This window comes from Trachypithecus francoisi, unplaced genomic scaffold, assembly GCF_009764315.1.
Source record: "Trachypithecus francoisi isolate TF-2019V2 unplaced genomic scaffold, Tfra_2.0 Lachesis_group12, whole genome shotgun sequence".
Lineage (NCBI taxonomy): Eukaryota > Metazoa > Chordata > Mammalia > Primates > Cercopithecidae > Trachypithecus > Trachypithecus francoisi.
The window spans coordinates 26,388,873-26,409,501 of NW_022681457.1; the positions used below are offsets into that span (position 1 = coordinate 26,388,873).

Consider the following 20,629-nt stretch of genomic DNA (forward strand, 5'->3'; position numbering starts at 1 on the left):
GAGGGGGGAGGGGGAGGGATTGCATTGGGAGTTATACCTGATATAAATGATGAATTGATGGGTGCTGACGAGTTGATGGGTGCAGCACACCAACATGGCACAAGTATACATATGTAACAAACCTGCACGTTATGCACATGTACCCTAGAACTTAAAGTATAATAAAAAAAAAAAAAAGAGAACCACTGGGTTAAGGCAACAGTAAACATGCAGGTGACTAAAAAAGATTATATATTTTCTCTTAATTTATTTAAAAGCAAAAATTTTAACATACAGGGTTTATAATGTATATAGATACAGTATATTTAATGGCAATAGTATAAAGGACAATAAGGTAAATGAAATTATGGTTTGGGGGTTATGTTTTACATGAAGTACATCAAAAGTAACTCTAAGTAGGCTGTGATAAGTTGTGGAACACATATTGTAATCCATACAGCAACCATTAAAAAATTATACAAAGAGATATAGCTAAAACATGAATAGTTTAATTACAATGAAATTATAAAAACATTTGATTAAGCCAAAATATACCATGAAAGACAAAAACAACTAGGTCTAATAAAAACAAATATCCGAGTGGTAAACCTAAATTGAACAGTAGTTATAATTATATCAAATGAAAACAGACTGCATGCTCCATTTATAACAGATTTTCTTTTTTAATATTTAAAAATTTTTAATTTTAGGTTTGGGGGTACACGTGAAGGTTTATTACATAGCTAAACACGTGTCACAGGGGTTTTTTGTGCATATTATTTCATCACCCAGGTATTAAGCACAGTATCCAATAGTTATCTTTTCTGCTGCTCTCTCTCCTCCCACCCTCCACCGTTATGTAGACAGCAGTCTGTTGTTTCCTTCTTTGTGTTCCTAAGTTCTTATCATTTAGCTCCCACTTAGGAGTGAGAACACGCGGTATTTGGTTTTCTGTTCCTGCATTAGTTTGCTAAGGATAAAAGCTTCCAGCCCTATCCATGTTCCCACAAAAGACATGATCTCGTTCTTTTTTATGGCTGCATAGTTTTCCATAGTGTATATGTACCAAATATCCAGTCTGTCACTGATGGACATTTAGGTTGATTCTTTGTCTTTGCTATTGTGGATAGTGCTACAGTGAACATTTGTGTGCATGTATATTTATGATAGAATAATTTATATTCCTCTGGGTATATATGGAGTAATGGGATTGTTAGGTCTAATGGTAATTCTGTTTTTAGCTCTTTGAGATTTTGCTACACTACTTGCCACAATGGTTGAACTAATTTACACTCCCACCAACAGTGTATTAGTGTTCCCTTTTCTCTACAACCTTGCCAGCATCTGCTATTTTTTGACATTTTAGTAATGGCCAGTTCTGACTGGTATGAGATGGTATCTCATTGTGGTTTTGATTTGCATTTCTCTAATGATCAGTGATATTGAACTTTTTTTCATATACTTTTTGGCCGCATATGTGTCTTCTTTTGAGAAGTGTCTGTTCATGTCCTTTGCCCACTTTTTAATGGGGTTGTTTGCTTTTTTCTTATAAATTTAAGTTCCTTATAAATGCAGGATATTAGCCGTTTGTCAGATATATAGTTTGGAAAATTTTTCTCCTATTCTGTAGGTTCTCTGTTTACTCTGTTGATAGTTTCTTTTGCTTGCAGAGGCTCTTAATTTAATTAGATCCCACTTGTCAATTTTTGCTCTTACTGCAATTGCTTCTGGTGTCTTATCATGAAATCCTTGCCCATTCCTATGTCCAAGGAACCATATTGCACTAAAACCGTCAGTAAAATGTTGAATAGAAGCAGTAGAAGTATATATTTACGCCTTGTTGACACTCTTTTGGAACAGGCACATAGACCAATGGAAAAGAATAGAAAGCCCAGAAATAAGGCTAGACATCTGCAACCATCTGGTCTTCGACAAAGTTGACAAAAGCAATGGGGTAAAGACTCCCTATTCAATAAAAGGTGTGGGGATAACTGGCTAGCCATGTGCAGAAGATTAAAGCCAGACCTCTTCCTTACACCATAGACAAAAATCAGCTCAAGACAGATTAAAGACCTAAATGTAAAACACAAAATTATAAAAACCCTGGAAGACAACCTAGGCAATACCATCCTGGACACAGGAACACACAAAGATTTTATGACAAAGTATGACCCAAACACGAAGGGAAAAGTAATTAATAGAAACTGTCTGTAAGGAAGTGGAAACACTGGACTTACTAGACAAAGATTTAAAATATTTTCTTTTTCTTTTTTCTTTTGAGACGGAGTCTCACTCTTGTCTCCCGGGCTGGAGTGCAGTGGCCAGATCTCAGCTCACTGCAAGCTCCGCCTCCCGGGTTGACGCCATTCTCCTGCCTCAGCCTCCCGAGTAGCTGGGACTACAGGCGCCCGCCACCTCGCCCGGCTAGTTTTTTGTATTTTTTAGTAGAGACGGGGTTTCACCGTGTTAGCCAGGATGGTCTCGATCTCCTGACCTCGTGATCCGCCCGTCTCAGCCTCCCAAAGTGCTGGGATTACAGGCTTGAGCCACCGCGCCCGGCCTAAAATATTTTCAAAGAATTAAAGAGAGACACGTCTCAGGAACTTTTAAAAAGTATGAGAGGCCGGGTGCGGTGGCTTGCGCCTGTAATGCCAGCACTTTGGGAGGCCGAGGCGCGTTGATCACGAGGTCAGGAGATCGAGACCATCCTGGCTAACACGGTGAGACCCCATCTCTACTAAAAATACAAAAAATTAGCCGGGCGTGGTGGCGGGCGCCTGTAGTCCCAGCTACTCGGGAGGCTGAGGCAGGAGAATGGCGTGAACCCAGGAGGCAGAGCTTGCAGTGAGCCGAGATCGCGCCACTGCACTCCAGCCTGGGCAACAGAGTAAGACTCCTTCTCAAAAACAAACAAACAAAAAGCAAAAGTATGAAAACAACATCTCATCACATAGAGAATATCAATAAAGAGAGAAATTATTTTTAAAAATCAAATAGAAATTCTATATTTGAAAAATATGGGAACAAATGAAAAATTTACTACAGCACAGCAGCAGATTGGAGCAGGAAGAAGACTCAACAAACTTGGAATGTAGGTCAGTTGAAATGATCCAGTCTGAGAAACTGAAAGAAAAGAGAATGAAGAAAAATGAACTATAACAATGTAGGCAAGGATGCGGAGAAATGGGAATCCTCATACAGTGCTAGGGGTTGGTGGGATATAAAATGGTGCAGCTGCTTTGGAAGAGTGTGGCAGTTTGTCAAATGTTAAAGAATTACCAGATGGCCCCAGGATTTGACTCCTAGGTATATCCAAGAGAATTGAAAATGTGTGTCTATACACAAATGTGTACATGCATTGGCACAGCAGCAGCATTCATAATAGCCAAAAAGGAAAACAACCCAAATGTCCATCTAGTGAGGAATGAATAAACAGAATGTGGTAATATCCACGTGATGGAATATTACTCATCCATAGAAAGGAATGGAGTACTGATCCATGCTACAACATTGGCGAACCTTGTGAACATTATGCTAAGTGAAATAAGCCAGACAAAAAGTCCACATATGATATTCCATTTATATGAAATATCCAGAATAGGCAAATCCATAGAGAATGTAAGTAGATAGTGGTTACTGGGGGCTGGAGGAGGGAGGAGTCAGGGAGTATGATTAACAGGATTTTTTGGGGGGAGGGGAGAGTGATAAAAATACTCTAGAATTCAATTGTGGTGATAGTTGTTCACAAGTTGGTGAACCTTGTGAATCAACAAATTTTGGACTCTTTAAAAAATAAGCTTCAATTGTACAAAACAGAGAATAGCATTTTCATTTTGTGTTTTAGAGATCCTAAAAGTAGCTAGTTATAAGCAAACAGATCAGATCAATTTTTCAAGATCTAGGTCTAATTAGAAATCACTTTTAAATGCACTACCCCTTCCATGTCTCTAGTTAGTTATACAGAATTGCCACTGAGCTGTAGTTATTAATTTTCTCAAAAACTGTATGTCTTGAATATTTGAACTGTGATTGAGAAAACTTAAATCAGAAATAAATTATTTAAAAAATTGTAGTATACATTCTAGCAGTGATAATAGCATTATAGTCAGCTATGTAAACCTGTCAATATGAATGTACAAATTGAGTTTGAAATTTCAGATTCTGAGGTCCATCTATGTCAAATGGTTGGGAGAAGCCTACCTTAAAAGAGAAGCTTTTAAGCCACTTTATTAAATGTCTATTAAACACCTAAATCTAACATCTAATTATAATTTGTCAAAGACAAAACGTTTCACCCTTCCCCTTTAATTAAAATAGGTAAAATAGGTCAAAATATATCTTAAGCATCTTTCCAGTTTGACATAGTCATTAGTCTCAATAATGTAAAGAAAAATGTAAGAGTTTTTTCAGCTGTTCAATATGACTGCTTACGTTGTGATTTTTTTTTTTTTTTTTGAGACAGAGTCTTACTCTGTCGCCCAGGCTGGAGTGCAGTGGCACAATCTCAGCTCACTGCAACCTCCACCTCCTGGGTTCAAGTGATTCTCCTGCCTCAGCCTCCTGAGTAGCTGGGATTACAGGCGCCCACCACCATGCCCAGCTAATTTTTGTATTTTTAGTAGAGACGGGGTTTCACCACGTTGACCAGGCTGGTCTTGAACTCCTGACCTCAAGTGATCTGCCTGCCTTGGTCTCCCAAAGTGCTAGGATTACAGGCCTGTGCCACTGCACCCGGCCTGATTTTGATTTTTCATTTGACAGTTGCCATACGTGGCAGTTGTCCAGCATGCAGCACAGCAGTGTTATCTGCTTGCACAGTGTGTTCTTGTGTTGCCCTGATTCCAGGGATCTCCCCTGCCAGGAGGCTGACTGCCTGTTTCAGGGAATCAACCACAGAATATATGATGAGATGATGTGATGAGGGAAGAGGAAAGAAAAATGAACAAAAGACCTTGAAAATGCTTGGTCCTTTCATACAGAGCCTAATGCTGCCACCCAGTGGTCAAACAATGCAGGCCGACTTGCCAAAAAGTACATTATATTATGTAATGAATGCTGTGTGGATTTGTGTATGGACCATGATAGATCCGAATCTTGTGACAAACACCTGTCATACAAAATATGTTTTAAAACATAAGCCCACTTTAAACAACAATTATGGGAGCACAGGTTATCTATATATTAACCCTAGACAATAAGTTGGAAAGTACTTTTAAAAAGTGATTTTGGTTAAAAACTGGAATTAAGGAAAGCAAGCTATTGAAATGTATTTTGGCTGGGCGCGGTGGCTCATGCTTATAATTCCAGCACTTTGGGATGCCGAGGTGGGTGGATCACCTAAGGTCAGGAGTTCAAGACCAACCTGGCCAACACGGGGAAACCCTATCTCTACAGAAAATACAAAAAATTAGCCAGGTGTGGTGGTGCACGCTTGTAATCCCAGCTACTCAGGAGGCTGAGGCAGGAGAATCACTTGAGCCCAGGAGGCAGAGGCTGCAGTGAGCCGAGATCCCGCCATTGCACTCCAGCCTGGGCAGCAGAGCAAGACCCTGTCTCCAAAAAAAAAAAAATTAGTGCTGTGCAATACCTTTTTGGGGATGAATCGTTAAATCCAATGTTAGGACTTAACCATTATTCATATGAAGAAAGACAAGTAGCTGAGAGGCAAAAATGAATATGAACACTGGAAACATTTATGTATGTATATATGAGATAGAGACATTTTTTATTAGTTATATCATTAATGTCACAGAATGAAGCATATTGATTTTGAAACATTTTTAACAATGGGAGAAAGTTATATTTTTAAATAAAATTTTAAAAATGTTTAATGCAGAAATAATAAAATTAATTCATGTTTCTGTAGGTCTGAAATCTAAAAGCTGGACTTGAAGCTATAAGAAAGGGACATTAGGGGCTTGATTCAGATCTCAGGAGAACTAGTGCAGTCCAATTTTGGTTCTCCATATACCTGACTCCACTGAAGAGACAAGACTTAGAAAAGGTGAAGTGGAGCTGAAGGTAAGGGTGAGACTGAGGAGTCCTAGAGGCAGAATTTTCTGAAAACAAATTTCATTTTGTATTTAAAGGACTGCCTGCTAAATGCTTATATTCTTTTCAGAAGAACAATAATAAATACCTTTAATTGGACTGATAGCAGATGAGCCTAATGGAATTCACTGTTGACATTAACATATCCCAAAGGAATCTTCTAAGGGATAGTCAAGATTCCCCTTTCCCCAATTCTTATGAGAGCTATGAAAACTAGCCACCAGTTCAATTATTGACATGAGCTTAAAAATTGAGCTTAAGATACATTGTAAGTAGTAAACTGGCAGTCAGCAAATGATATGGTGACATTCTGTTTCTACATTCACTTGGAAATGAATGGGATAAAAGAAAGTCTACATTTACATGAAAACAAAAAGATTTGCTTTAATAAAAGAAAGAAAATAATTTTTTTAAAATCCAAGATAAAATAGCAACTGCGTAGAGAATGGGTTTCATAGTAGATGTGTGCAAAAGATTAGATTGGTGAGCAACAGTTAAAAGAGCCAACTAATTTGAAATTCTGACGAGAGGGTAGCTGCCCAAAGTGAGAAGCACATTAATCTTTGCTTTGGTAGGCTCTAGTAAATTATGGTGTCCAGTTTTTCCATGCCAGAGTGTCAGAAACCATAGCCCATGACTATTTGCTGAAGGAATTGGGAATGCATGCTTAGAAAATATTTTTTGAAAGGTATTCATTTACTCATTCAACCAGTATATACTGAATGTCTACTATATGACAGGACTGTTCTAGGCACTAGGGATATGGCAATGAACAAAACATCAAAATTCTTATAAGAATGGAACTTACATTTAAGGAAAATAATTAGTAAAAGGAATAGTGATCGCTGCAGAGAAAATAAGGTGAAGGCTAAAGAGTGTCTGGGAAGACTTGGAGTTTAAATATGTGGTCAAGGAAGGGTTCATTGTAAAACTGATTCTTGGGCAAAGACCAGAGCTTTAGGGAGTGTGCTACATGAATATCTATGTAAAGTGCATTCCAGGGACAGGGAACAGCAAGTGCAGGGGTTCTGAGGCAGAAACATGCTTGGTCTGTTAAAGGAACAGCAGGCAACCTTTAGGGCAGACGAGGAGGGAGCAAAGTGGAGAATAGGAGATGAAGTCACAGTGGGGTGGGGGAGGCAGAGCACACAGATAGTTTGTGACCTTTTAGGCCCTTGTAAGGACTTTGGCTTTTACTCTAAGATAGAAAGCCATTGGAATGTTTTGAGTATAGGGATAATTGACTGTATTTATAGTTTAATATGTCTAGCTGCTGTGTTAAATAATGAATGTAGAACATAGCAGGGTCAGTTAGGAAGCTGCTGTGGTACAATTCAAGTAAAAATGCTGACTTGGACAAGCCTGGAAGCAGCAGAGGCAGTGATATGTGGCTGGACTGGAGACATTTTTTGGAAGGTGGAGTCAATGGGGTATACGAGGGTAAGAGAGGAGCCAAGGCCCCAAGAGTTTTGGCCTAGAAAAATGAATTTGTTACTGATTGAGATGGGCAAGACTGGGTGGGTGGAGCAAGGTTTATGGGTACGTTTTAGACGTAAGATCCCTAAGTGAAGATGTTCCCCTATTGGTGTTCATTATACAAGTCTGGAGGTGAGGGGAGAGTTATGGGCAGAGGTATATATTTGAGAACCATCACATTCCTGTAAATTGCTATAATTGAGAATTGCATGAAATTGGATGAGATCACCAAGGAAGTGAGGGTAAGTAAAGAGACCAGGAGTCAGTCACTGTGCGTCTTAAGATTTCTCTTTCGATTTTGTTTTCTTGGTGAAATAGAAAGCAAAGCATCAGCTGAGAGTGAAGATGAGGGTGTATTGCTAGAGCTTCGAGAAAAGAGAAGGCTTGAAATAGTCACTTAGGGGAGGGGAGATAAGTGGGCAGGGTAGGGTGGGGATATAGTAGGATTGCCCAGGGGCACGAGAGTGAGGGGCCTCCGTTGAAGTTATGCCCATTCTGATAAGGAAGTATTAGACTTGGATTGTACTTCCAAAGTACAGAATGGAACCACTGGGTGCAAACTATTCATAGAGTGGTTTCAGCCAACCCTAAAAAAGACCCTGCTAAAGATGAAGTCCTCTGAAATGACTGTTGTGTTTATTTGATTTCCACCTGAATATTAGACTTGTAAAACTAGAATATTACAACTTCTCTCAAGGTCTTCCTTTTGTTTAGTATTCAAAGCATAAATGCTCATCAAAATTGTTTTCATAGGCTGGGCGCGGTGGCTCAAGCCTGTAATCCCAGCACTTTGGGAGGCCGAGACGGGGGGATCACGAGGTCAGGAGATCAAGACCATCCTGGCTAACCCGGTGAAACCCCGTCTCTACTAAAAATACAAAAAAAAAAAAAACTAGCCAGGCGAGGTGGCGGACGCCTGTAGTCCCAGCTACTCGGGAGGCTGAGGCAGGAGAATGGAGTGAACCCGGGAGGCGGAGCTTGCAGTGAGCTGAGATCTGGCCACTGCAATCCAGCCCGGGCAACAGAGCGAGACTCCGTCTCAAAAAAAAAAAAAAAAAAAATGTTTTCAGATTTTCTAAGTATACCACTTTGTTCTGTCTCATCTGTAAGTTTCATGCTAAATTTTAAATCAAGTCTTAAATCACATGTAATCTGTGTGTGTTTGCTCACATGCATGTGAAGGGAGAAGTTCAGTAGCCTCCTGGTGAAACCTAATAATGCCTGTCTCCATTGCCATACTTTTTACCCTGCTTATTAATCTTGCCATATTCCAAGATCAAGGGTATGGTCCTGTTTATAGTCCTTAGCCTGGCATTCCAGCCCTCCATAACTGAGGCCAGCTTCATTTTTCAACCTCATTTGCCACTGCCCTCTTCTGCCTGCCAGCTGCTACCATCACAGGCCTGGCTTTTTTGCCATTTGCCTTCGCACAGGCCCTGCCTTTCTCCTGGAAGGGTCACTGCCTGTCTCCTCATGTCCATATATGACCTCACTTCCAAATCCTAACTCAGATGCCATCTCATCCATGAAACTAGTGCCCGTACCTTTCAGGCCCCCTCCCCCATTTTCCTTGTCTGTGAAAAGCTTTAGCACTTCACTTCTATTTCTCTTTTGTCAAAGTGGAAGTCCCCTTTTAGAATTACGTTTTGCATTCCTCTTCCTTCCCCTCCTAGGATATGAGCTATGGGAGGGCATAGTCCAAGTTTCATTCATCCGGGTAAACCTCATAGCACACAAACCCAGTGCCCGCAATAGATAACTTATGAAGGAATGGATGTCTATATCCTGCAAATACAAAATAGAAGGAAAAATATTTGCTAACTTTATATTCTTTCCCTCTTTTGTGTTTTGTTGTGGTGGTGGTGGTGGTTCTTATGTAGGAATTTATTTCTCCCAGAGCATTGAGCTTTGTTTCAAAATTTTAAATCATCATTCCCCATTCACCAGTCCTTAGACTAGAAGTTAGATATCTTTGTTAGGGCATATCAGAAGGATTACCTTTCTCCCAGTATCACACGGGCTGTAGTGAAACCCATTTTCTTTTTTTTAAGGTTTAAAATTTTAATTGTGATAAAAACATAAAATTACTATTAAATATTTAAGTGTACAGTTTAGTAATGGTCAGTATATTTACATTATTTTGCAACAGGTCTCTAGATTTTCACTTTACAAAAATTCTGATGATAAACTGTACTTTTCCCGCTCTCTCCCTCAGCTCCTGAAGAGAACATTATTTGACTTTCTGTTTTTATAACTGGGACTAACTTTTATATCTCACATTAGTGTAATCATACCATGTCTGTCTCTTTTTGAATGTCTTATTTTACTCAACGTAATGTTTGCAGGCTTTGTCTTTATTGTAAAATGAGTGACACCCACTTTCATTTCCTGTTCTAATATTTTCCTGTGCTGCTCAGTGAAGTTTTTTGCTGATCTCATAGGTCTCAGTTGGTTCTGTGAATGGTGTAGCACCATTGGGAAGCCCTTTGAATAAAAGAATGAAATAAATTTCCTATCTGGCTTCTGACAGTGAAGATGGTATAGAAAGACAGAAACCCAGGCTGCTGCTTTGCTGCATGCCAAGACACGAAAGAATAGATAATTACATGGCGAGAATTGGGGAAGGTGGGTGAGAAGAGCAGGAGCATCCCAGATCCCAGAGTGAACTGTCTGCTTCCCTCCCCCAGTCTTTGGAAAATCTATTTATAGAATGGACTGATGACTTACAAGAGGAGGAAAGCTGCTAAAAAGAATTCTTTATACCTGAAGTAAGGTCTGACGGTGTTAGTGGCTGGGGTTCAACGTTCAGAAAGATCACCTACCAGCAAAGGGGCCCTAATGAAGAAGGCAGCTGGAGAGAATAATGAAGAGTCTGGACACTGGGAGGAAGGGTTTTTGGGGCAGAGGCTCCGCCTAAGAGGTGAGCAAGCTGTGTGGTGCCGCAGCCCTTCTCTAGGGCTGAACCCCTTGTCACCATCAACTCAGCTTCGACAACTATCAACTTACGGCCGGTCTCCTTTCATCTACCCTCTCACCTGCTTCCCTTCCAACATATTCCAGCACAAACCCCAGATATACTTTACTACTAGGAAAAAAAAAGTCGAGGCAGAAATTCAAGCCAGATTCTTTGCCCATCAGCTTCACTCCTTTACACTGGCTTGTGTGAAGACGCTTTGTATCGGCCTGTCCCCACGGTAAGCCACATTGAAATGAAGTACCAGAGGACAAAGTCTGGTCATCCCTCTTCCTAACATGGACCAGTGAGAACTACTTTAGCAAGGAGTTGAGAGAGACGTATCATCTGTTCCCTCTGAGGCTGGCTGCACTTTTAAAATTTGTGACTGTTGTTGGTTCAAAAATAATTGCAGTTTTAATTGCAACGTGAGAAGGCTCCTGTGTGTTGCTGGAAGCTTTACTCATCAGTCATTTCTAAGTTCTTGCATATTAAGTCACATAATTCTGCTTTGATAAGCTTGTTGCACTTATTTTTGTAAAAGCTAAAACTAAGAGGCATTAAGCTGAGCAGTGCTACACCATCTGATTTACTGTGCTATCACCGTGACCGCTTGTGAGGACATTCAGCCCACTTTCAGGTTAGAATCTCTGGGATGGTGCCTGAAAATCTGCATTTTAATATGCTCACCAGGTGATTATTGTGGAGACCAAAGCTCTTGAGTTTCCCATTGCTCTCTAGAATGTACCCTGTTTTCCTTGATGTCATTTGTCAGTTTCTATACCTACTGATTTATTCTCTCACCACTCCTCTTGTCAACAGGCACACTTAACATCTAATTCAGTATGCAGCTTGATTGACATTCGGTGTTGATATTCTGATTCCGTGGGTTTAACTGGCTGTGATCAGCAGAAGCAACTGCATGCAGTGGCCTCATTTTTTTCTTTTCCCAGAATGTTGGGGTTGGGAGTGAAGGTGCTGAGACTGGTTTGTGTGTGTCCTGCAGAAGTTCCAAAGGTGATGTTGATACAGAAATTTAAAAGTCTTATTTAACAAAGGGGTTGTGTATTTTTTGAGAGTTTGGGTATTTATCCTGTTATTCTGTATTTACCAACTCAAAGTAGAATGCTTTTCTTATAAATATCTTTAATGAATAAGCCAACTTTAGATTTTAAAACTAGCTGTAATTTTATTTTCTCATAGGTGTCATCTTTAAGAAATGAAAAGCGAGGCTCATCATATCTCATCTCTGCCCCAGAAGGTGGTTCAGTGGAATGTGTTGACCAGCATTCTCAGGGCACAGGAGCATATTACATGGAAACTTACTTAAAAAAGAAGCGAGTGTACTGAGTTAAGCTCTCTTCTAATAACCCCCTAAGGTTCTCTGCAGTATCTCTGCTGTTCATCGCTGCCTTAACTTCATTCAAACTAGCCATATCCTTTAAATACGGGTTTATAATTTCCCAGAAGGAACTGTGTTGTGCAGCAGGCAGAAATGCCAAATAAAAAATAGCAATAAGAAGAGACATCTATTGAGGACATTTTCCACTAGAGTCAGATGCATCTTAATCAGTGTGCTAACTTACAATCCATTGGAGAAACTAACAATGTTCCAATATTCTTTGTTTGAGGACTGGGAATAATTTTGACACCATATATACAAGTTTGAAGCAATAAATGGGAAGCAGTGCTGTTTCCCGAGCCTTAGAAGAATGAGTTTCCTATAAGCCAACGTGCATTTCAATTTACTTACCCTAGAATTGCATTTTTAGATTTTTAAGACTTTTCCTAGAACTACAAGGGTGCAAGTACCAAATGTGCTGATGGTAATATTATAAAGATGCTCTACATGCACACTCAATTGCACCCACACACCAGCCACGCAAAATTAAACCCAGTAAGAGAGTGACAGTGATGTCAGAGGTATCCAGTACTACCGATGCTTTAAGATGTTGTTTACCATTTATACCTTCTGTGAAAAAGAGAAGGTATTTTAAGAAAAGTAGCTTTGGCGATCTAATAAAGGGGTTGGCAAACTATAGCCTTGGGCCACATTTGGTCTACCACCCGCTTTTGTGCTGCCTGCAAGCTAAGACTAATGTTTACATTTTTAAATGGTTGGAGGAAAAAAGAAAATTTATGACGTGAAATTTATATGAAATTGAGATTTCAGTGTCCATAAATAAAATTTTATTGGGACGTGGCCATGCTCATTCATTTACGTGTTGTCTGTGGCACGCCTATGCTACAATGGCAGAACTGATTAGCTTCAAGAGAGACTGTATGGCCTGCAAAGACCATATGGCCTAAAATTTTGACTCTCTGGCCATTTATACACAGTGTTTGCTGATCCCTGATCTAATAGCACTAATTCTAATAGCAACTATTCCTTTTCATTCACCTAAAGACAGACCTTTTAGCCTTTGAGACAGACTTGTAGGTGGAAAGGACCATGGGTTTCTGTGCTCCTTTCATACCATATACTAGTAATGATCTAATGACTAGAATGGGGCCTATTTTGATCACTAAATGCCCTATTTCCACAATATAGTAAAGCAGTCAATACTGCACTTGCTGATGGAGTCTTAAGGAGTCACAGTATGCATAACCACTCTGAGCTAATACGCTATACCTCACTCTCTGCTCTCTCACTCTTTGATGGTGTATTAGGGTGAAAAATCAGTTGTTTAACACAATTTACTTGTGAAAGAAGTTTTATCTTTACGGAATATGACTTTTGACATCACCATTTCTTGAAGACCTTGGTATTAAATGCATGAGAAACCTTTTGCCATCTAGAAATTTCTAAGTTTGTTTATTGTTGTAAGACTGTAATTAATTGATAGGGCATTTGGGATCTCTATCCTGTGCTTTTTGAAGTCAGATCATTAAATATCTTGTCACTTTGGGGACTTGCTATTTTTAACTATGATGTGGATATCTTGTTTTAATTATGAAGTCTAGAATTGGTACATATGTTGTATGCTTTGTAAAGAATTTCACTTGGTCTAATTTATTGCATATACTAGCTTCTGTTGGAAAATGACAGCTACAAAGTTTAAGGTAATTTCTAAGTATACTACCTATAAATAACTGATAAAAATTAGGCATCATCCAGTTATACAGCAGATGACTAATGGGTTTTTCACACCCTGCACTTCTCCTTCCTATTTTCCTGTTGCATTCAGCCTCTTCAGTGCTTAGTCACACCTCCACTATAGTGCAAACAGAAGAAAGGAAAGATGGTGAATTTTGCATCAGAGCTGCAAAGTGAAAGCAGGAAGAGGTTGAAGGAAGTAAAACAAAGGTGTCTGGACTACGGCACAGTGGACATGCCATCCATACTGGCCTGCGTCCCATTATCACTGGGCCCAATAATGAAGTGCAAATCACTTGGTGTTTGTTAGTAATAAGGACCATAAACCACCCTCTCCTCCCCCCAAAACTATACTGTTATTTTTCTATGTTAGCAAATTGTTTGAAATGCTTTGAAAATGAAATCTTAATATTAAAAGGCATATGCATGTAAAGTCTTTAGTATATTTATTTAGAGTAAACAAAGTGCATATAGAGTGGCCACAGGTTTGACACAGAGACCTTGGTGTTGTAGGCTATGAACAAATTTAAATGGCAACTTTATTGCTGCCATTGAATCAATCCTGAATTTGGGCTCAACAGGTGAAAAGTAAGAATATCAAACAAATACTAAACAGCATAAGATTTTCAGACTCCTCTTGGTCACAAAGGCCTTAATAGTTCACATTGAATCAGTGACTAAACGTCTTTGATTACCCAGCTACCTCCAAGCAAACTGAAAACTGTCTAGTGGATCCTGAAGTTCATTAGTGCCTCTAGTGGGGTCTTTCCTTTCAGGTGTTGCACCATAGGGTGATGGTGAAAACAGGGATCAATCCTTGTAGATCGGTGGTAAGTATGGAAACACTGTAAGAACAGTGCAGCGTACGTGGTGTCCTGACTGCTTGCATACAGCATTCAAAACCAATGCTGGAATAGCTTGCTCCAAAGTGGTAGAGTTATAAAAGGACATACACTGACATTTCTTAAAAGCATGTGTAATAGCATCCAGGCTCTGGGAATGAGTTCTGATTAAAGATATACTGCTTAGAAAAGCACTGGCACAGGCTTAGTTCTCGAGAATTAACATGCAGCAAATCATCTATTCCACGGCTATCCCCCCGTGTAGAACCAGTTTTCTCAAAAACGGGTGCTAGTGGTGGAGCTAAGCCACTGGAGAAACAACTCACAGGTTTAAGTCCTACTGGTGAGAGAATACAATCATCTTTGTACAGAAACAATATATACTACCTGGTATCTAATATTTTAAGAATGCATGGTCTAGTACTGTATAGATACTGAAACCTGAGGGCTAGGTCCATCAGTCTTTATGATTAATGTGCCAGCAAAACATTTCAGATCAGCTGGCAGCAGGGAAAAGCAATCATCTTCCGACATTATTTTGGTCAACTCCTCTTGTTTTCAAAAATCCCCTTTTGGTATGCAGTTGTGATGGTGAACTAGCCAAAGGAAATGGTGGCGTATTCTTTCCACAAGGAGGAGTGCTTAAGTGCTTTCAAATATTTTGGTTGCTATTACGTGTCACTAAGTTACTGGCACCAAATGTAAAGAGGAACTCCTTATTCATATTAAGCACTACAGTGTGCCTTATATACGTATATGTACTCAAGTATGAGTTCAATGACTTTTTTGGACAGAACACAAACTTTTTTCGTTACAAATTTTTTAAAGATGGCTTGGGCATTTGTTGTGGGAGGAGGACCTGATAATCTGTGGAATTTAAATGTTATTCATGCTTATTTTAAAAGTGCTTCAAATCCTTCAATAAGGTTCTGAAAGCTTGTCCGATTGGATGGTTGGAATTCCCAGCATTTCCTCATAAGTTGATAAACCTGTAAAAAGAAAGAAGTAACAGTAAAAATGTTAGATTTGGGAACTTTAAAAAATATATAGAAACATCAAGAGTAAGAAAATAATTTTGGAAATGTTAATGACTTCTCCTTAAAGACCAGAAAAACGAGTGTTTGAACAGTTTAAAACACAGAAAATGGGATACAACTCTAGTTCATAAATAGTATTTTAACATTTGAGAAGCTCAAGGGTTGACTGACTGCAGTAAAATCCAGGTCATTCCTGTAAACCAGTTAAGAGAGTGAAGCTGAATCTCAGTTCAGACTTAAACTTTCCAGACTGGCTGCCTCACTCTCTGACTCATACTGTTCAGTGTATCTTACGCAGTCTCAAGAGTTTTTAGTATTAAAGGGCTCAATTCACTTAGAAAACTGAATACATACCATAAATGCTACTAATAAGTGGGATAAACTAACTTACACACAAAAAATGCAATTATATGTATTTGTCACACTAAGGCTACACCAAAACCTGTCCCTCTGGGGCAAGCAAGTGGATAAAGAGGGGCCGGCTTTTGGAGGGAATCCTTGCTCTGAACCTAACTGGTGGCTATCATCTATCCCCAAAGGCGATTTCTCAGTTATCTTATGTGAAATTCAGCTTCAGAAAACTATTTTATAGGACTTCACTGCATCACTTCCTCGCTTTCCCCTCTACCCATTTCTGGATAACTCAAGCTGCGAAAACATAATAGAAATGGAGTGTTATTACTGTGATGTGGCTCACAGATACCTCATCTGGACAGTTAGGTGGGCACGGCAGGCGTTTTCCTTCTTTTAATGTATTCACAAGTCTTGTGACTGTCATCTGGCCATGGGTTGGGCCTATCATTTTCAGGAACAACTATATAAAATAAAACCAAACAAAACGTTTAACTTTGCATGTATTTACATAAATGCCAAACAGATTAAGGTGAAATTTCTACAATCAACTGGAAATTTAAGTAGCAATAAAAAGGCTTTTCCCCTTAGTAACTTTAAATAAAAATCCAAAATCCTTATTAGCTTTCAATGATCTGTCTCTAACCAATGTCTTAGACTCTACCAACCACTCCTTGTGCTGGTCAAGGAGTCTGTCCCAAGAAAATGATCTGATTTAGGAATGAAGGAGGCGCAGACAAGGCTGGTCCCTACCCAATGCTACCCCACTTAACTTGCTCATTTTCCCATAAAACTGCCGCTTATCTCTACACAGATAAGATCCTTGAGAGTCAAGGCCATCCTATGGAACTCTGGGCTCATTGTGAAAGCAAGACTTGAGAGATCCACAAATAACTGTCAAGTAGCAACCCAAGTTAAGTGGGAAAGTGACACTTTCCATTATAATACATTGATTGGATTCCATTTAAAAACAAAAGTTAACCAAGCAGAGGGATGGACACATTTTAAATGGGTACTGGATTCAAATGAAGAGAAAAGGAGGACTTACGGCCATGGGACTAGAATCTGAATCACAGTAAGTCAGCAGCTCATGCAGAGTGACTCCAAAAGACCAGACGTCAGAGGCGATATAAAATTTAGATTGCATTAAACATTCTGGAGCATACCTTGAAAGGAAGCAGAACACAAAACTTCATTTCCTGGGAGGCACATTCCAGCTGACATTACAGGATAACTGAAAAATCACCTCTTTGGTTTTTCTTATAATTTAATAAAGCATCTGAGTGTGGATGATGTTTTACACGTATCATGTATAAGCTGCTATGGTGCATATCTGACCTATAGTACAGCATCCTTTACAGGCTCTCCGGTAGCACGCATCTGCCCTAAAATACCACAAGTCTGTGCTCTTCATTTCACTGAGAACATGCTCTCAGGGTACGGGAGGAGGTGGCCATGTAATGATGAGCTCCAGGTCTGATTGCCTGCAGGCTCAAAATGAGATACCAGTGGCCTCACTGCCCAATGTGGCGTCACTGCCCAATCCTCTTCCAGCATTACCTATTTTGCTGAATGACACCCACTTGCCCAAGCCAAAAATGAAGGCATTCCACTGCACCCAATCTCCTTAAATACTCCTTGAACCTACTCACTTCTCTCAAATCCTACTGTCACTATCCCAGACACTGTCCTAGTTCATGCTGTCACTGGCTCTGGCCTGAGCTGTTGAAGCAGCCAAATCAGACTCCCTGGCTCCAATCTTGTTCCCTTCATTCAATGGTGGTCTTTTTAAAACAAAGTCTCCATCCTTAAACCCTCCAGCAGCATCCCACTGCTCTTGAGATGAAGTCCCAGCTCCGTGACTCAAGCTTCCTCCTGCAAACCTATTCCATGATCCAGCCTCACTGACTTTCAGTTCCTGGGAAATCAACTGCTCGTCTCATTCTTCCTAGTCATGCATGCTGTCTTGCAACCATCTGTCTAAACCCACATGAATCTTTCAGGTTTCATCTGAATACTCATGACTTCCAGAAAACCAAGCCCGACCCGTTCTGTATGTTTCCTGCTCTATGCCATTGGCTGCCTAGCCTGTTCAACTCTAAACTCGGCCTACTTGTTCACCATATCTCCCGTACTGGCACAAAGCAGGACCTTGATGCATTTCCTTAAATGAATGAATGAAGACGTTTAGGCTCCATAAGTGGGAGAGGTCTATGTTTGTGTCCATGTAGGATGCACCTAGGGGAGTGCTGACTGGTTATGTGGCAGGGTGTAGTAGAGATGTAAGCAATCTCTCCCTTGGACAGTGTTCCTGGCTGAGACGTGGTTGTAGCCAGTGTGTGCTCTTCTAACCTGGGGGCCTCTGGTGATTCATGAGAGACAGCCAGGTCTCCCCCAGGTTTTGCTCTGCTCTGTCCAGGAGTTCCCTGAATCTGCAATGCCCACTCTGTCCTACAGCTTCCCTCTGCATGGATGTGTTTAAGAAAGGAACTAGATCCCCTTCACCTGCTCACAGTTTTAAGAACTGCATCAGATGAATGCCCTCTCCTGGGAAGCTGGGAATGTTGAGCTGGTGGTTAGACTTCTTTCATTCCTTGGAAGACGGTGTTATATGAAGCTCAGGCATTTATATAGGCTGCTTTCAATGAAACAGCTGGAAAGGTGTGTTTCTTGAAGATAAATATCAATCAATTCCAAATGTTCTAAACCTTCTCTAATCTTGAGTCAGGCCAGAGGAATGAGAGACATTAATATAGCCAGAAAGGGCCTATCAAAACTGTAAACTCTATGACGCATTGATAAAACCTGGCGGTTTGATTCAGTTACCAAAACACAGGGCTGTCCCGGTCATCCTTGACGGTGTAATACTCCTTATCAGTTTCAATTGCTTTGGTTAAACCGAAGTCTCCAATTTTCACTTGGTGTTCACTCTCAACAAGGACATTTCTTGCTGCCAAGTCACGGTGAACATATTGCCGAGAACCCAAATAGTCCATCCCCTGAGAGAGAGAAGTAAAAGTCAAGCACATAGATAAAGTCACTTTAGATTGTATTATCTATCACTTCATCAGAGAAAATAGAAATGTCATTTCATTCATATATCACTGACAATTTTTTTGGTTCTGACTTTTATGCAAGAATATTAAGACCAAACTGATTCAAAGAAATATACATTAAAACAACCATATTTAAATCCATTGACTTTCTTAGTAGAGACGGACTTTTCATCTAAATAATGCAGAGAAAGACAAACTTAGTATAATTATCATAAACTTTCCTGCTTGGAGTCAAATTACAAACCAATTACCCAGGACAGAGCGCCTGATGTCTGAATCTATAACATGCTATCTTTATTTATTTATTTATTTTTTTACCTTACAAATCTGAACGGCATATTTTAGCTGCTGTTTGAGGTTAATTTTGTTCTTATTCTTTGGAAGATACTCCTTAAGGCTTCCCGAAGGCAGAAATTCCATGATGAGCTTAATACCATTTCCTCCTGTTTAGAAAAAACACCCATCAGTCTGAGGCTGCCAAATGAGGGAACCGTGGGAGAGGCAAGGAAGGGCACAGGATCTGAGACAGAGGCCCTGAAGTGATGTCAGCTTCACCCCTTCCTCACAGGCATGTTACCTGACCTCTTATGCCTCAGGATCCTCAACAGCGAATGGAGATGGTAACACTGGTGTACCTACCTCACAGGCATAAGCACTCACTGAGATAACAGTCAGAGTGCTCTGTAAACCACAGGCAAATGATCATTTTCAAAAATTATCAGCTGTCAATTTCACTACCATGAGTAGATACTGGCTTGCAAATAAGATACAGTTATTAGTAAATATTACTTGCCACTTTGATTTAGACAGCTAGTATTGGATCAGAACAGGGAAGTGGGTGAAGGTGGAGTAGGAATCAGTTTCATAAGGCATAAGTGCAAGTGACGTGGAGAGACAGTGCTGGAACCAGCCCCTGGATGGAGGGGGCCTGGGTGGCCTCCTCAGGAGCCCTGCAGCTGCTGAAGGATTTGACAGTACATATGACTTGGAAGCCTTGAGAGTGTGGGAACCACCAGCTAGCATGTCAGCTGCCCAGATAAGGCCACGGGCTGCGTGTTCTGCACTGGTCTTCATGACCCCAGACAGTCACCAAATCTTTAAACCAGACCCCGGCCTTGCACAACATACCATCTTCCGTGCAGATTCCTTTGTACTTCACAATGTTCTCGTGATAGAGGTTCCTTAAGATCTCGATTTCCTTTTTCAGATCAGCTATGTGGTTACCTCCACTCTCAGGCTTCAGAGATTTGACAGCCACCTGCTCCCCTGTATTGTCCCCTTCGGGGTCATACCTGCAGAGCTCAACCTTCCCAAAGTGGCCCTGGAGGGAAAGATGCATGTGCTGTTATCAAGGAAGCCCCAGCGTAGGCCACAGAACACAGAGAAGTCTTGCTGCTCACAGCCATTCCTGAGGGCCAGGGGTTCTCGCCGTCTGGCCTTGCAGGCAGAAGCCTCTCACCTGGACTGTACCTGCTCGCTACAGCCCCCATGCTCTCTTGGCCTCACAATCTGTCCCCTCCGTTACTAAGACAAGGAAAGTAGCAGGTGACGATGAACCAACTCATCAGTCCCAGCTTCCATGAACATGTAACCCACAGGAAATGAAGGTTATTTCTGGGCCTGCAGGACAACTGTGCCGTTCTCTGAAAGTTCTGGGCTCACATTACAGGACAGGCCCCACAGCGTGGCTGAAAAGAGCAACTGCATGAGGAGTCTTTAGAAGACGTGAGATCAGGTTCCACCCAAGCCACCTGACAGCGACAGTGGTGGCCAAGTCCCCTAATCTG

At 40.5% G+C, this 20,629-nt stretch overlaps 2 protein-coding genes across 9 annotated transcripts in view; one reads left to right on the plus strand and one right to left on the minus strand.

Annotated features, from left to right (window-relative positions):
• RAVER2 (ribonucleoprotein, PTB binding 2) overlaps nt 1-13,989 on the plus strand; it is a 93,125-nt gene extending 79,136 nt beyond the window's left edge. The window contains exon 12 of one of the 2 annotated variants that reach the window (XM_033225164.1): nt 11,663-13,989. In XM_033225164.1, the coding sequence (XP_033081055.1) occupies nt 11,663-11,809 (147 nt within the window). In that variant the 3' untranslated portion in view covers nt 11,810-13,989. The remainder of the gene's footprint in view (nt 1-11,662) is intronic. The other variant, XM_033225165.1, reaches the window with a different exon arrangement.
• JAK1 (Janus kinase 1) overlaps nt 13,986-20,629 on the minus strand; it is a 133,520-nt gene continuing 126,876 nt past the window's right edge. For 3 of the 7 annotated variants that reach the window (XM_033225157.1, XM_033225161.1, XM_033225162.1), the window contains 6 exons: nt 19,971-20,163; nt 19,161-19,285; nt 18,613-18,785; nt 16,835-16,952; nt 16,139-16,249; nt 13,986-15,387 (listed from right to left, as the gene is read on the minus strand). In XM_033225157.1, coding sequence (XP_033081048.1) covers nt 15,292-15,387; nt 16,139-16,249; nt 16,835-16,952; nt 18,613-18,785; nt 19,161-19,285; nt 19,971-20,163 — 816 coding nt within the window. In that variant the 3' untranslated portion in view covers nt 13,986-15,291. The remainder of the gene's footprint in view (nt 15,388-16,138; nt 16,250-16,834; nt 16,953-18,612; nt 18,786-19,160; nt 19,286-19,970; nt 20,164-20,629) is intronic. The other 4 variants (XM_033225160.1, XM_033225158.1, XM_033225159.1 and 1 more) reach the window with 2 other exon arrangements.